The 12,723-nt window shown below is 40.2% G+C and overlaps 2 protein-coding genes across 3 annotated transcripts in view; one reads left to right on the plus strand and one right to left on the minus strand.

Moving 5' to 3' along the window:
- CMSS1 (cms1 ribosomal small subunit homolog (yeast)) overlaps positions 1 to 12,723 on the plus strand; it is a 372,024-nt gene that overhangs the window by 110,716 nt on the left and 248,585 nt on the right. The window lies entirely within an intron of this gene.
- The window catches only part of FILIP1L (filamin A interacting protein 1-like), a 293,127-nt gene that overhangs the window by 95,864 nt on the left and 184,540 nt on the right, over positions 1 to 12,723 (minus strand). Inside the window, exons 2-3 of the mRNA XM_011962505.1 lie at positions 3,333 to 3,594; positions 2,418 to 2,591 (exon numbers count right to left, since the gene is read on the minus strand). Coding sequence (XP_011817895.1) covers positions 2,418 to 2,591; positions 3,333 to 3,584 — 426 coding nt within the window. The 5' untranslated portion in view covers positions 3,585 to 3,594. The remainder of the gene's footprint in view (positions 1 to 2,417; positions 2,592 to 3,332; positions 3,595 to 12,723) is intronic.

Consider the following 12,723-nt stretch of genomic DNA (forward strand, 5'->3'; position numbering starts at 1 on the left):
TCCGCCTCCCGGGTTCAAGTGATTCTCCTGCCTCAGCCTCCCAAGTAGCTGGGATTCCAGGCATGTGCCACCACGCCTGGATAATTTTGTATTTTTAGTAGAAACGGGCTTTCTTTATGTTGGTCAGGCTGGTCTCGAATTCCCGACCACGGATGATCACCTGCCTCAGCCTCCCCAAGTGGTGGGATTACAGGCCTGACCCCACGTGCCCATATTTTCTGTAATATATTTTTTGGAAGAACTAAGAATACCTTAGGCTATTAATTTATTTTTAAGGTAAGTTCTGTTATAGAACCCTAGGCTGGAAAGGAATAGGAAGTCGAAACTCTTGTGGACTGAGTCCTTGACTCTTCCCTCCCTCTTGACCACACCTCTGCTCCTAGCCCCAGCCCCAGCCCCAGCCATGTTCCAGCTCACAGGCTTCCACCAGTTTTTCATCTTAGGTCAGTGTTCCTGTCGTGTCATGTAACTAAGAGCAGTTTGTTCTTCTAAATTATTTTGCCTTACGAATTAGATAATTCACCTCCAGTTTACCCTAGACATGATTGAGATTTTTTAGATTTTTCAAAAAGAACATGAGGAAAATAAAACGGAGAAGGGGCTGTTAACACTTCAAGATGGGGGGAATGCAAAAGAAGAATAACTTTAGCATGCAAGATGCTTATTCTGATGTAATTAGGGTACAGTCACAGCTGGTCTCAGCGGGAGCACTGCCCTCTCTCCCTTTCTTTTCTTCAGCTCTATCTAGGAAAATCCTAGGCAGAATTCCCCTTGCTGTTTATTTTGTAGGCATTCCCCTCTCACCTAGTACTTCCTAGACTGAGAAAAAGGATAGACAACTGAGTTGTGTGTGTGGAGTTATTTTGGCTTCAAGGAATTGCATAAACTGGTAGCTGAGGAGAGAGAAATCCATAAGGGAGAAGTAGAGGAAAGAGAGGAAAATTGACAAATTATGGAGGTGGGAATGTGAGAGGTGTATGTGTATAGGGCTGTCTGTTGGAGGAGTAATCAAAAAAGGTTGGACTTGTAAATCAGGGCCAGATTATGGGTCATTTTCAGGGGCACATTACAGAGCTAGGATTGCAAGCATTTGGAGAAAGGGGATATTTCCAGTTTTGCATGTGCACAATAGAATTATTTTGTAATTAAAGTTTTTTCCACCGATTTCAACATAAGTTTGGAATCAAACTGTTTCATTTCACACTTAAGTGTTTAGGGGTTATGCCATTTGTAGAGTTTTGTTAGGGTTATATTCAGAGATCATTAATTTGCATTTGAGCTCACAGGGGCTGGGGAATTTGTGCCTGACACTGTTTCATAGTTAATATGTTGGGAGCCAGTTTACAGTTTTAACAGTATTCACTTGAATGCAGCTCTGGTTCCTTTTGTTTAAAATTTGGATTAAAGTGCAAGTCAACAGACTTTGGGTGGTCTCATCCTCACCCCTTAGAGAAGCAGATCCATATGACCAAACTCCTTCACTATTTGGCAAGACAGTAGTCTCTTCTCTCATGAGACACCAAAGACGAGAATAGCAAGGACATTAGAGGTCAGTCCTGAGGTAGGTTGCCAGAGTTTATTTGAGGGAAATTTGTCTGAAACTTGCTTTCACTCTCCAGCCTCAACTCATGTTCCCAGTTGTTTCTTTTCTATAAAAATGAAAAATTATGAAATTTTCCATGAAGTTCTCAGAGGAAAATAGAAGAATAAAATAATAATTCCAAAGGGTTTCAGAAATGTCAGCAAGTAAAAGAGCAAGCAGTACTGCCTTTTCCCCAGTGGTGGCCCTGTTGGGACTGCCCACCTTTGCGGTTGTAATTGCTAGGCACACTTGGTGGGGGAAAGGTCTTTGCTGTCATTAAACTTTGAAGGAAAAAGAAGGTATGCACTCATCTAAAATATATGTTTTTAAAACCTCCCTTTCTTGGACAGTTCTTCAGATTATTTCCATTCATGTTCAAAATTTCTATGACATAATACCTCAGCGTTTTCAAAAAATTAACCTCTGTGGTTGAACTTTATCTGTTTTTTATTACAGCCTGGGTACCCTGCAAGTTCCCAGAGAGTGTGTGTGTCTGTTTGTGTGTGCACATGTATGTGTGTGCATGTGTGTGGTTTTGTGTGTGTGTGTGTGTGTGTGTGTGTGTGTCTGCACATGCACGTGAGAGGGGGAGCATTCTCTGGCATTTGGTAGATTTTTGTTGAATTCAAGAAACAAACCCAGTGGATGTATCCTGTCTATGATTCATTCTTTTTAACTTTCCTTTTGAACTTGTTGTATTTATCTATTTTGTGTAGGCTTTAAGTGCGTTAGGAGGTAAAACTGTAAGGAATCAAAGAGGAGTTACAGATCGTGCTCATCTGCAGGGCTAGTGCTTGGCTGCCTCCCAGGTACACAGCCCTGATGTGGTACATACCTCATTCATTGGTTTCTCATAGATGTCCTCCTGCCAAGGGGCAGATTTCGCTTGAAAAGCATCTCTCTGGAGAGCCTCTAACACCTTTTTTGGAGTGACAAACCCATACTGAGCTTCCAGCAAAGCCAGGTCCATTTTTTCAGCCTTTAAAATGCCTATGACCTCATCTCGAGCCTGCAGGAACAAAAAGTGTTTCAGAAAGCCTGCTGTCTCTACTAGCGGTCTCAGCAAGTGATTTTTGTGATAGCTGGCAGTGCTTTCTCTTCTCTTTCAAATATAAATGAATCATATTTCATTTTGACACTTCTGTAAAAAGTATCAAAACTATATCCCTTCATCCTTCTTGTAGTCTAATAACACAATGTTTTAAAAAGTGATTACTATACAACATTGGAGGACTACTCTTTTTATTGTGTTTGATGCAGCTATCATGATATCCATCAGCGTACTAGCATTTGGATTTTCAGGGGGTAGGAAATAAAATTCTCCTATATGTGTATCAGCTGTTTCTAGATTTTCATGTAGGTTAATAATGCCAGGGCAAGTCTAGGAGCCAGTTCACTTGGGGTACGAAAGCACCTATTGTTTAAACCAATCCCGAAGTCATCTGGCATTATTGCTGTTGATGCATGCACGTGCACTGAAGCTCCTGAGCAGCATGGGCAGAGGGCATGACCTTTCACAACCTGTACGCCAATCACATGGCATCGTGACAGCCCCTTTAGATGGGATTAATTGCACTTTGAGTTGGCAGAGGAGAATTCTTTGTATATGTACTTATGCTTTGCTTTCATGTACACACACGTATGAACCACAGATGAACCACAGATATCTATTTCTGAGGCAGCAGGAACACCAAATTCACAAGCAGCCTTCTGTTTGAAGCATGATGGGGATAACTCCAACCCAGCTGACCTGCAGTTCTCCCTCCAGAATGCTGAGGAGAAATAACAGGTCATCTCTTGATAGGTCTTCTGCTTGGTGGCCATTACCACTGTGTGGCTTCTCTGCCTTGGGACATGGAACTATTACATCCGACTCACTGGGGGGGTCTTTGCCTTGCTGTCTGTGCTTCATGTTTTCAGGCCCTTGGAAACTGTGGCCTTTAGTATGTCTTGGAAATTTCTTTTGGGTTGAGCCCTCGGTGTCACTGCCTCTGGAACGCATTCTGTAAAGCCTGGAAGGAGGGAAGACAATTTGTAACGCTTAATGGAAATGGAGTTTTAATAAGAGTACCTATTACTGCTTTAACAAGTCTGCATTCTTGTTATATTTACCACAGCCCCAAACTCAATCTTTTTGATGTCTACAGCAGAGAAGGGTATTAGCAGATTCATAAATCACAGTCTTATTTACACTTCTGCTTTTAAAGCAAACATTTAAAAAAATGTGTTCTGCTTTGATTAAGGCCACTTATGTCCATGGGTAAACAGGCTGTGTTTGAACTTCATCCCCCAAGCATTCCACCTCCGGAACCCAGGTCAGACCTCCAACCATGGCCTAAGTGCTTGCTTAAGATGTACTTAACATAATTATAATATTGTAAAATGGTGACTTTGCTAATTCTTCTGACTTTCTTCAGATTTACTTTATAGTATTTCCTTTAAAAATTGTTGGGGGTTTTTATGGGGTTTTTTGTTTTGTTTTTAAAATTTGTTAGCCTTTAAAAGTGCATTAGGACAGAAATGGCAGGATTACTGCTACAGAATTACTGCGTTATTTTGTTTTGAAGGCCAAGTCTAGTATTAAAGGAATGAAGGCTTGGTCCCTGGCTGTACTCCTGTATTCCTGACATTCTTCTAAAATTCTAGATCTATCCTTGGGTAAGCTAAGGGCTTATATTTAGGACCCTCATCTTCAAAGCAGAGACCTAATGTAGTTGGCCACTGCTACCTAATGTAGTTGGCCATTCTGGAAACAATATAAAATAAATTAATATTTAAAGGATACATTAGCTCCGCATCTGATTATATAATCATCCAAATGAATTTATAATAGGAAGAAAAATTCTTCCACTGTTGAGGATTCTAACTAGTAGAGAAAATATCAGTTGAACTTGTAATTGACTCCAGTGGCATATAAGCAGATTATTAATTTTACTGTTTGTCCCTACAAATCATGAAACTTTCATCATCGCCAGTACCTTCCTTTTAGTTTGTAGTATTTCTTTAAAAATCTGAAAAACTCAAGTGTCCAGAAAAGTGTAGAAACTATAACGAGCGCTACGTGCTACCACACAAATTTACAAAATTTTAATAATTTACTATATATTAGAAAACAGTTTTTAAGTACTGTATTGTAGATGTATTATAACGTATGTATCTCTTCTGAAACCCATTCTCCTCCCTTCCCACTCCAGAAGTAACCATGTACTCTTGAATTTGGTATTTATCATCCCCCTGCATGTTTCATACTTTTTAAAAACATGTATATATATTGCTGAACAATGTATAGTATTGCATGTTTTCAAACCTTACGTAAACAGCATATTGAATATATCTTTCTAAAACTTGCTTTTTCATCCTAGATTATATTTTTGAGATTCTTCCTTGTTCCATTTTACTGTAGTTTATGTATTTTGATTGCTGTAAGAGTATTTCATTATATAGTACATCATTTACTTGTTCATTTTACTGTTTTTGAATACTTTTTTTTTCAGTATTAGAAAAAATGCTGTTTCAAACATTCTTGCACATTTTTTCCCCTTGTGTTAGGTCATAAGAATTCTGTCACAAATCATCTGTGGAACTTAATTAATACATTGACCCATTGCCAGGCACAATGGCTCACGCCTGTAATCCCAGCATTTTGGGAGGCCGAGGCGGGCGGATTACCCGAGGTCAGGGGTTCAAGACCAGCCTGGCCAACACGGCGAAACCCCATCTCTACTAAAAATACAAAAAATTAGCTGGGTGTGGTAGCACACGCCTGTAATCCCAGCTACTCAGGAGGCTAAGGCCCAGGAATCACTTCAGTGCAGGAGGCGGAGGTTGCATTGAGCCAGGATCGCACCCTGCACTCCAGCCTGGGTGACAGAGTAAAGACTCTGTCTCAAAAAAAAAAAAAAGACATTGACCCTCTTTAGGTCCAGTGACCTGATCTGGAAGTAAGGGAGCACTTACTATGTGTGCTAAGAATTCTTCTCAGCATTTTCCATGTATTAGCTCATTCAAGTCTCACAACAACACTGTGAGGTAAGGAATATTACTATCTCCATTTTACAGTGAACAAATGGAAGCACGGGAAACTTACTGAAGGTTGCACAGCTAGTAAGTGGCAAAACTGGGATTTGAGTCTAGGAAACCTGGCTCAGGGACTCACACTCTTAAAAATCATGCCGTAATGCCATTATGCTGTATTGCCTAAGACAAATGCATATATACACGAGTATAAACACCTTGTCCAAAAAATGCCTATAGCCTTACTGAAGAGACTCCTTACAAATACCGCATAGATGAACAATGATGTGTGACAGTAGTTGTCACTGGCTCTTCCCTAGGTAGCCAGGGAAGGGCTCATTTATTGGAGAAAAGCAAAGGCATAGAAGGGATATTTTTGTGTAGGAATGGGAGGTTGGGGATGTGTAAGAGATAAGATTAGGAGAAACCTCATTGTGTGTATATTTATTTATTTATAAAAATATTCATGTACTACCACAGTATATTATGTGCTCTATAAAAGCACTCAAAAAAAAAGAAAAAATGAAAAATTATACATAAATAGGATTTCTAATGATCTTTCCCCACCCCCATTGTATTTTCTTGAACACCTAGGAATATCCTTACTCTGGGCTATAGAAATAATGGAAGGTTGTTACATAAATATATTTAATATAGGTAAATATTACATTCTGCTTTATTTATAGATATGTTCACACATGAATGATAGGATCATCTATGTCCTTTGTCTTATATTTTTAAGACAACTGTATTCTTCATTCACGTCTCCCATGGTGTATCTGACCTGGTGCTCCACACATAAAGGGCATGCGTTAGGGTGACTGGCTTGCTCCTTTTACTTTGTGCCCAACTGTCTCAGGTACATGTTAGTGTTTAACAAACAACCCCAAAACTTGGATGGAGGCTAAATAACAATGGCTCAGAATTCTGTGGGTTACTCCACAGCTTCAGCTTTCTTACAGAGATTCTGGGCGTGGATGGGCTAAGATGGGCTCCCACGTATCTGACTGTTGGTTAGTTGGACTAGGAGAGCCTCAGCTGGGTCCTCTCATCTCAGCCGTATGTGGACTCCCATCTTCCCCACATGGTGGTCTCAGGACAGCATTCCAAGAACATGAGAGTTGAAACTCCAACGTCTCATTTGTGAAAGATGTCACAATGTCAGCCCAGATTCAAGATTGAGGAAATAGATTCCACCTCTACATGGAAGAAGATAAAAGGCCACATTGCAAAGGAATGGAAGGAATTAACCGCAGCCATCTTTGAAAAAGTTCGCCACACCCACAGATTCAGATTTCTGTGAAAATCTAATAAAAGTCTAGTTTAAAAGAGGAGCGAAATATATTTGGTTTTTTACTTCTTTTCATTTCCTGGAAGTACACAGGGTTTGATTTTTGTTTTTTCATTTTTACATGATGAATTCCTATGCTTTCCTCTTGCCCACACAGTCCTGTGTGGAACAATAGCCTACTGATAAGAATCAACTTGTATCCTGCTGCTAATCAATGAGAATTTCTCTGCCCTCATCACCTTAATCTAAGATATCCCTTCCAGAATACCAAGATAATGTAAGCTTTTATTTAGCAGGGTAATTTGCTAAACATTGTTCATAAGTAGTGCCCTTTTAGCTTAAGGCAGCCCTGAGCTACACAACAGAAGACTGAATGGAGCTCTGTATACATTCTAGCTTCCTCATCTCACTCTTAAAGTGGGTTAGATGAAATCTGACAGGAGAGCATGGATCATTTGCCAGTGATGATATTCATAAGTAGTAAAAAAAGGAATGACCTGAAACGTTTTTATACTGTGTTTGTTATTCTTTTAAAGAGATTAGAGTTTCACTGAGACCACCAATTCTCTTTGGAGGCTGGGGATAGTAGCATCAACATTCTCACTGATTAATGAAGTGGTGCTCACACTGGATTTGTGAACAGACCCATCATGTGCAGACTTCTGGTCTACTGAGGAGCATATGTCTCTTCATGTTTACAGTGGTGGAGTTTCCTTGCCCCTCTGCCAGTAACCACAAAATGATCAGTAATGAGAAGTAATTAAGTATCTAGAGGAAGCAAACAAAGACATGAATTTCATGATACTCTCATGCTTTGTATTATCAGTGACTTCATTGTTTCTCTTGGCAAATTTTTAATGCATCTGTGCTTGGCCCAGGGGTGCATACTAGTGTAAAGAAAAATTTTGTAATAGCAACAATGGTTTGGGATTTTCAGGGTACCAAAAAAAAAAAAAGGAAATTTGCTTTTGTGTACACCAAATAATGATGCTTTATTCTTTATAAAATGCTGACATAGTGCCTGGTGAGTTTGCAAGGGAAGAAAACCTGCTTAGTTGTCAGTTTAACGCAGCCTAATGTGTTGTTATCTGTGACTGTCATAACCATAGAATGATGACCTTCAGGAGTGTAGCCTGGGAATCAGGAAACCCAGCCTCTGATCCCAGCTCTGCCTTTAATTAGCCAGGGTCTGTGTTGTTGCTTATAAAATGAGAATATTGGGATAGGTTGGCCCCATGAGGTCATTCAGTCTGGAACAAGGACTAAGGATTGTTTCCCTTGACCTCTACCCTGTTCCTCACCCGCTAATGGATTCCCCTGACAGCAGGGTTAGGACCTGAAACTAGATCTTTGAAGTCCTGGGATTTCCCGCTTTAGAATTCTGGGATTCTCTGTTGTCTTGTATCTATGGATACAAATACAGTGCAGTTGGCAGTAAGAAGTAGATCCTGCTTTGTTTTCCTATGTAGTTCCTTTAGTCAGTTTTACTTGGGCTTAAGTTAGTTGAAATCATCGTGAATCTTGGTAAGGATGTGTCCATGCAAGAGGACTAGAAGAGAGTTTGTAATTATTTACTTAATTTATTTACAGGAAATGGCCAAATGTAAATAGAGGTCTATTCTACTCATCACCTTCCTCCAGCAGCCCCCCCAGCCAATCCCTTATTATAAAAGTTAGATTTTAAAAATCATTCTTTATTAATGTTGTGTATTAAAAATTACATAGTTAGATGCTATTTAGACATACTTTTTAGTCTTCATTTTTCTACTCATTTTTGTTTTAGAATTGTAGATGTGACTAGAGGATATTTTTGCTTGTATCAAGTAAGTGAAAAGCCTCAATAAAAGAAATCATTTTTGGTCTTGGTCATTTAATATGATATTGAGGTAGCCAAGCAAAACTACTCCAATTTAGAGAAAGAAAATAATAATAATAATGATAGCTAGCATGTATTCATTCCTGATCATATACAAGCCCATCCTAAATGCCTTCCTTTGATTAACTCATTGAATCCTCTCAAAAACATTTGTTATTACCTCATTTTGCAGAGGAAGAAATTGAAGCTTGAAGCCTTTTTTTTTTTGGGACAGATCCCACACTGTCACCTAGGCTGGAATGCAGTGGTACGATCTCGTGTCACTGCAACCTCCGCCTCCCAGGTTCAAGGGATTCTCCTGCCTCAGCCTCCTGAGTAGCTGGGACTACAGGCGCACGCCACCACACCCAGCTAATTTTTGTATTTTTACTAGAGGTGGGGTTTCACGGTGTTGGCCAGGATGGTCTCGATCTCGACCTCATGATCCGCCTGCCTCGGCCTCCCAATGTGCTGGGATTACAAGCATGAGCCACCTGTGCTCGGCCCGCTTGAAGCCTTTTTAAATAACTTGCCAAAGGTCATACTGCTAAAAAGTGGCAGAGTCAGAGTCAGGCCGTAATTTAGGTAGTCTGGCTTCAGAGCCTACTAAATCACTATGCTGTATCTACTTAGCTCTTATAAAAAGGTATACATAGTAAAGGGAAAATCCTGGTTTAACATTAATTTATTCAAAAAACATTTATGAAATGAAGCCCCTACTATGTCAAGTATTGTGCTAGACAATTTTGTTTTAACTAGCTTATTTTCTTTTCTCTTTCTTTCTTTCTTTCTTTCTTTGTCTTTCTTTCTTTCTTTTCTTTCTTTCTTTCTTAGACAGAGTTTTGCTCTTGTTACCCAGGCTGTAGTGCAGTGCCGTGATCTCGGCTCACTGCAACCTCTGCCTCCAGGGTTCAAGCAATTTTCCTGCCTCAGCCTCCCAAGTAGCTGGGATTACAGGCACCTGCCACCATGCGGCTAATTTTTTTGTATTTTTAGTAGAGATGGGGTTTCACCATGTTGGCTAGGCTGGTCTCGAACTCCTGACCACAGGTGATCCACCCACCTCAGCCTCCCAAAGTGCTGGGATTACAGGTATGAGCCACCGTGCCCAGCCTACCTTATTTTCATATCTGGACCAATCTCCAATTTGTTGAATTCTGAGTATCCAGAATTGCACAAAAATGTGAGTAATGTAAATTCACAAACCCCTAGCCTTTGAGTCTATTCAGTAAAGTTACTCTGTTTTCATATATTGTTTATGTGTAAAACCTATATATTTGAATTCGTAGTTATTTTTAAATTTTCATGTGCTTTTCTCAACCACTGCTATCATCTTGAAGTGGCAGGAGACATGTCTTAATAGAAAGACTATGAGATTGTGGAATCAAATAAAACTGGTCTTAAATCACAGCTCCAACATTGGGCGTCTGTGAGCCTTTAAATGTAAAATGGAGATAATGGTACTTGCTAATGGGCTTATTATTAATATTTGGTGAGCACAGGGCCCCTGTTGTTCATGTCTGTATCCCCATGTCCTACAGAGTTGGATCTCAGCAGGGATTTATTGAGTGATTGAATCGTGCAGTCCTCAGCAGAGCTGGTTGGCTCTGAATAGGGGCTGCCTCATGGTAAAGATGATTCATTTGTGAACCACTGGCTAGAAATTTAGAAAAAGGGTACTGAGAACCTACTGAAGTAGCTGTGTATAGACCTCTTACCACATGCCAGGCACTGTTTTAAGCGCTTCAGTTCATTTATTTATCTTAAAGAATTTTAGCCTGAAGTAAATGAAAAAAAAAAAAAAAACCTGTAGGAAGAGGGTTGGTAAAGGTGAATTAAGCATGGAGACTCTCATAAGAGATAGCAAAGACAAATAAATTAATATCAATTTCAGGGCAGCACTGGTGGCTATAAAAAGCTCAGGAAGTGTGTGTGTGTGAGTGTGTGCACACGCACACTCATGCTGGGTGGGGAAGAAATGTTAGATCCACGTAACTTACTGGAAATCTCCATTTAATTTCACTGAATTTTGTAAACTTTTGATCATAAATACCCTGATCTGCTATCCCCCACCCCCAGCCCTCTCACAGACACCCTCACATGCATAAAATGAACTGAGTATGCACTACACTACTTTTTTTTTAAATTGACAGCACCATTAACCATCATTAGTTCTGTTTTTAAGCATGTAACATTTTATTAAGGCAGTGTCATTTAAACTTGGTGTAGGGGAAAATTTTAGACATAAATTGTTTGTTTTGATGGCAAGAAGACTGCATAACACGGAGTGAGTCTGTGCTAACTGTAGGACACTCATGGCCAAGGAACAAAGCTGGGAGTGATCCAAAGCTTTAAGTTTGAATATATTTAACACCGCATACTTTGCTGAGTTTAGAGGGCAGACTGTCTGCTGTCTTTACATTTGCACTTGCATTTCCCCCTATCTTTACACAGAACCTTTAAGCTAAGATTTAGTTCCCTGAAAGGAGAATGGAAAGAGATGTATTAAGATTATGGGGTTCTCAGCAGAGCTGGTTGGCCCCTTTAATATTAACTGACTTATGGTAAATGTGATTCATCTATGAAAATAGTGGCTATAAATAGATGTTAATAGTGCTCAGTTGCAGAACAGCCAGGTTGTGCTCACATGGCCAGATTAGGGGAAAAAATCCTGTTGGGTATTTTATGTGGTCTTTGAAAAAAAAAAAAACATTTCCTTTTATTGCCCTAGTCACCCACATTTGAAGACACTAAACTCAGCCAGCTGCAGTAAAGCTATCTGATGGCTAAAAAAAGACAAATTGACAACAAGATAACCTAATTTAGCAATAAGCTTCCTTGATCTTTTTTCTCCCATTTTCAGTAAAAATCATTGAAACATTTTCTTAGTGATATTTTTCCTTGTAGGGCATAGACAATTCTTTAGACAAGGGATTGGAAAGTGGGGATGTATGATTCAGGTTCATATTCCCAAGGATTCTAAGTCCTAAGAGAAAGTCAAAGCCACAGAGAGAAAATCAAATAAGAGCTTCAGAAGGTGGTGCAGTAGTCATCTCATCCATCACCCAGAGTATCAGGCACTCAGTATTTTCTATCATCACCTGCTCACTTGTTATATACCTGTGAGTGTCCCAAAGTGCTTCCTTGTTGTGAGCTGAAATCCAGCTCCCAGGAACTTTGGTTTATGTATCCTGGTTCTGCCTCCAGAGCTAAAGCAAGCCAAGCTATTCTTCTTGCCACAATGTAGTCCTTTAACCAAAAGGACTCTATTCTTCTTTATTCCAAATGAAACACTCAGTTTCTTTATCCATTTCTTGTACCACCTAGTTTCAGTCTCCTCCACCCACAACTCACAAACACATTTTGATTGTGCCCCTTCAGCCCAGGGTCTTTCTTAAAGATATGCATGGGGGGCGGTTCAAAGATGGCCGAATAGGAACAGCTCCAGCCTCTATCTCCCAGCGTGAGTGACACAGAAGACAGGTGATTTCTACATTTCCAACTGAGGTACCGGGTTCATCTCACTGGGGTGTGTTGGACAGTGGCTGCAGGACAGTGGGTGCAGCCTACCGAGCGAGAGCCTAAGCAGGGCATGGCATCACCTCACCTGGGAAGCACAAAGGGGAAGGGAATTCCCTTTCCTAGCCAAGCGAAACCGTGACACACAATACCTGGAAAATCGGGTCACTCCCACCCTAATACTGCACTTTACCAAGGGTCTTAGCAAACGTCACACTAGGAGATTATATCCTGTGCCTGACTCGGAGGGTCCCACGCCCACAGAGCCTCCCTCATTGCTAGCACAGCAGTCTGAGATCTAACTGCAAGGTGGCAGCGAGGCTGGGGATGTGAAGGACCTCTTCAAGGAGAACTACAAACCACTGCTCAATGAAATAAAAGAGGACACAAACAAATGGAAGAACATTCCATGCTCATGGATAGGAAGAATCAATATTGTGAAAATGGCCATACTGCCCAAGA

This window comes from Colobus angolensis, unplaced genomic scaffold, assembly GCF_000951035.1.
Source record: "Colobus angolensis palliatus isolate OR3802 unplaced genomic scaffold, Cang.pa_1.0 Scaffold592, whole genome shotgun sequence".
Lineage (NCBI taxonomy): Eukaryota > Metazoa > Chordata > Mammalia > Primates > Cercopithecidae > Colobus > Colobus angolensis.